The following is a 3,641-nucleotide window of genomic DNA, read 5'->3' as shown; positions in this document are numbered from 1 at the left end:
CCAGGGAAGTCCTACTCAGTGCCTTCTCGTGGCATTACTGTTGTTTACGAAATTGAGAGTACGAAAAGCTAATGTCCGGCGCTTTAACCGGGTTGATGGATGTGGAGTGTCCACTTAGGGGAGTTGAAAAACTACAGTCCCAAACCAATGGTGCACATGGGCTAGCTCCAGTATCCTGAGGGAACAAATGGAGTATGAATCAATCGTTGGTCACCGGCTACCATGGGACTGCATCTCCTCACGATGCTCCACTGCCTTGTGGACTAGACCTTCAGATCAAAGGCTCGGGGTGTGGCCCCCTAAGAAAACTACCTGTTTCAGTCTGAGCACCTGGGCAGCATCACAGCCCTTACACAAATCAAATGAGATTTGTGAGGCGCATATTTATCTGGTGCTTCCTTGTACCAATATTTATGTGTCGAAATAAAATAAAAACCATATGTAATTAGGGTTTTCGTATGGCTGAAAGCGACCAGCAGAAAACAGGTATACCAATATAAAATATGGCAAAAGGTATGTAGGTTAGTAAACTTACAGTTGGCAACACAGAAATAATGCAAGTGCTAATTCTCGAATCACTCAAGAAATAAGGTTAAAGACGCTTAAAACATCGACAGATGAAATATTTGTCACTTAAAAATGTAGAACTTATTAGAAGTCTGCAATTATTAATCATTATCAGCACACGATACTAAACCACAAAGTTCTCAATTCTCTTCGCCTAGGAAGTTTCTTTCGCATAACTATGTGAAATACATAGATGGAAAGGGTGAATCTGTAACACCCCTTTGTGGATGGATTAGGAGAAATTTAAACTGCCTTACCTAAAAACCACAAACTTTCCTGTGGTCATGCAGAGATCACATAAAAAGTGAAGATCGCGAATATGAGTTATCAAATCTTCCATTTCATAAAATCGTTCTTGACAGAAATCACACAACGGATGACCTTTCTTCTTATTTTTATCCCATGACCTATGTTTTGCAAGGTCAGCTGGTTTCATGAGTACGAATTCACATGGCAAAAGCTAAACCGGTTAGTGGATTACATATGAAAAATACCCTGGCGTATCGAATGCAGAGATCACAATAAGAAAGTTGATGCTCTAAAGTAGTGTGTCTATTTAAGGCAGAGAGAGACTTCTTTTCTTCACCACAAACAGGGCAGATTGATTTCAGCATATTTACGTAGTGCTGTTCAATCTCCACATCAGGAAACATAAAATCAAACTTTGAGTCATGTCGAAGTAAGGACACGTCAATATTGTCAAAAGGGACGAAATTTCTCATTATCGCAACCTGTGAAATCGAAAACCATTGGAATTGTCATCACTTACTCTGTTAATATTCTGTCGACAAGTGGGACATTGTGAAAATTCAGGCTCATCAGCGCTTCCGAACTTCCGCAACTTTAGCACACATTTTGTACATGTAGGATGATTACATGATCCGTACGCATAGTAGTCAATATCGTCATGACAAATTGGACACAGTCTACCGACTGACTCAGCAACCTCAGACATTATCCACGCGAATAGTAGTAATTAATGTCCCGCTGAGACCTTGACTAAGACCTTGAAGTACGATGTCCAAAATCCTGTGAATTCAAATGAGTCGAATGACATGATGGAATATAGGAAACTATTACTTGATAAATCTCCCTATCTTACAGGATCTAGCTACTCTTGAAGGATCGCAAGTGTTTCTACGGTCCATCATGCGCAGTTGAGTACCTAATTCTAGAATTCATGTTGAGATAGAGCTTAAGTAAGATTTCAAGTGGTTTCCACGACTGTTTAGGATGCTATAAGTCCAGATAAAATCACCTAGGAAAAATATTCAATCTAGCTGGCGATGATCCAGTGATTTTGACCTACCTCAGTAAGCTTTCGATCTCAGTCTTGAGTTTTCATGGCTCATCAAAGGTTACGTTCCAGCGTATTACCATTCCTTTGAAATGAGTGACGGACCACTAGATTTTATTGTTTAAATAATGTTTTATCAGACTGTCAAGATTTAGTGAGAAATTTCAATTGTTTATTTAAATAAAAATGCCCTCCAACGTTGTCCATCCCTCTACCTCAGTCATACTGGTTCGTGGGGATAAATGAATCAAAATAAACTTGCAAAATCGTTTTGTCCTTATTGCGAACTTTTGCCATTTCACTTGATTTACACGATAGATATGTTAAATAAAAGATACTGTCTAAGTTGACTTTCATTTTTCGTGTTCACTACCCACATCATAATGATCATCTTGTTCTGACTTTGTTGGGTGCTATTTTCCAGCTGCTTAATTGCTCAGTGTTTAGGCTCACTTCTCTGAAGTTGTGGATAGGGCTCTCGTAAATGTCGTTTGTGTGCGACGAGTGAAATGTTTGGAATATCTTCCTGGTAGATCAACAGCATGGCTGCATTATAGTGTAGTATCAATTTATATGTTAAGCCCATATACTTTATTCTAGTTGCTGGCCAAGCCAATTCGCCTATCCATTATGAGTCATATTTTGATCTTGTTAATCATTTGCTTATTAACCTTGACTATACTTTTATATGAGCATATATGTGTACACTTCGTATCTTATTCATCGTATGTCTGTCACTAATTTTTGTCCGACTATAAATGTTGATTAACGCTTGCTTAAATCGAGTTGGCTTCCCAGCCATTTCCACCGCATGTCCGCCTCGTTCGCTTCCTTCGCTTATTCGCCTGTTTACTCGCTCGTTGACATTCGCTCAAGTGTTGCTACTTTTCTGACCTGAGTTATTCGACAATAAACTGTAGTTGCTGCTATCCTTTGTCTTCTGATTTTACGCGCCGTTAAGTTTAGAATTATAACGGTTATCGAAGTAAACGATTAACGAATTGCGGCACTACAATAGTATAAGCTTTCGGGACTAAAGACAAACTTATCGATTAACTTGATTTGATACTGAGGACTATTTTCACTTATCGCCTTTCTGCATCGGGTCCTTCCTTGTTTGAACTGTCTATATGTGTTGTCATCATTTGTTCTTTCTAAATCTACCTAGTAGTACCTATTGAATCTTAGCATCCGAGGAGCGAAAAAAATTAGTACAGCAGGTTACCTGTAGCTTCTGAGGATGGACTGTGCGACAACTGGATTTTAGCACAGAATACTTTTGCAAAAACGTTCTATTTAAAGTCTTCGAGTTAAGAATGGAATTATCAGTCCATCAATAGTTTAATGTTGATTGAAGGTGAAGTCACGGTCGAAATATCGATATCCTAGTAAAGATTGAAGGGCAGTGTAACCAACCATTGCTAATTATCAAACCAGAACCAGTGGACGAACAATGACACAAGAAGAAATGACAAAGGAACTCGTTGTTCACCAATTACAGCAAGCTCACTAACTGGTGCAATGATACTGGCATGATTTCAACTAGGTCTTTGTTCGTTGGATATTCTAACTGACTCTGGATTCCGATCACGAACTGCAGATTCTACACGACATAAACAGCAACGAGATTACAATATGGTGATACTAGCTCCAGAAAACGGATTATTGGAACGAATAAACAAGATAAATTGCACGGTATCTCATCCGCCTTGACCGCCGACTTATAGAAACATTTGAAACTCGAACAGCTGTTGCTTATAGAGTATTTAAGCTCAGT

General features: G+C 38.9%; 1 protein-coding gene across 1 annotated transcript in view; it reads right to left on the bottom strand.

The window, feature by feature from the left end:
- The window catches only part of Smp_212500 (peter pan-related), a gene marked incomplete at both ends in the record, with an annotated part of 14,717 nt that extends 13,195 nt beyond the window's left edge, over positions 1-1,522 (bottom strand). Inside the window, 3 exons of the mRNA XM_018798153.1 lie at positions 825-1,027; positions 1,062-1,298; positions 1,337-1,522. Of these exons, the coding sequence (XP_018644747.1) occupies positions 825-1,027; positions 1,062-1,298; positions 1,337-1,522 (626 nt within the window). The remainder of the gene's footprint in view (positions 1-824; positions 1,028-1,061; positions 1,299-1,336) is intronic.
- Positions 1,523-3,641: the final 2,119 nt, after the last annotated feature.

This window comes from Schistosoma mansoni (genome assembly GCF_000237925.1).
Source record: "Schistosoma mansoni, WGS project CABG00000000 data, supercontig 0449, strain Puerto Rico, whole genome shotgun sequence".
Taxonomy (NCBI): Eukaryota; Metazoa; Platyhelminthes; class Trematoda; order Strigeidida; family Schistosomatidae; genus Schistosoma; species Schistosoma mansoni.
The sequence above is the reverse complement of the archived record's forward strand: the minus strand, read 5'-3'. Positions and strand labels throughout refer to the sequence as shown.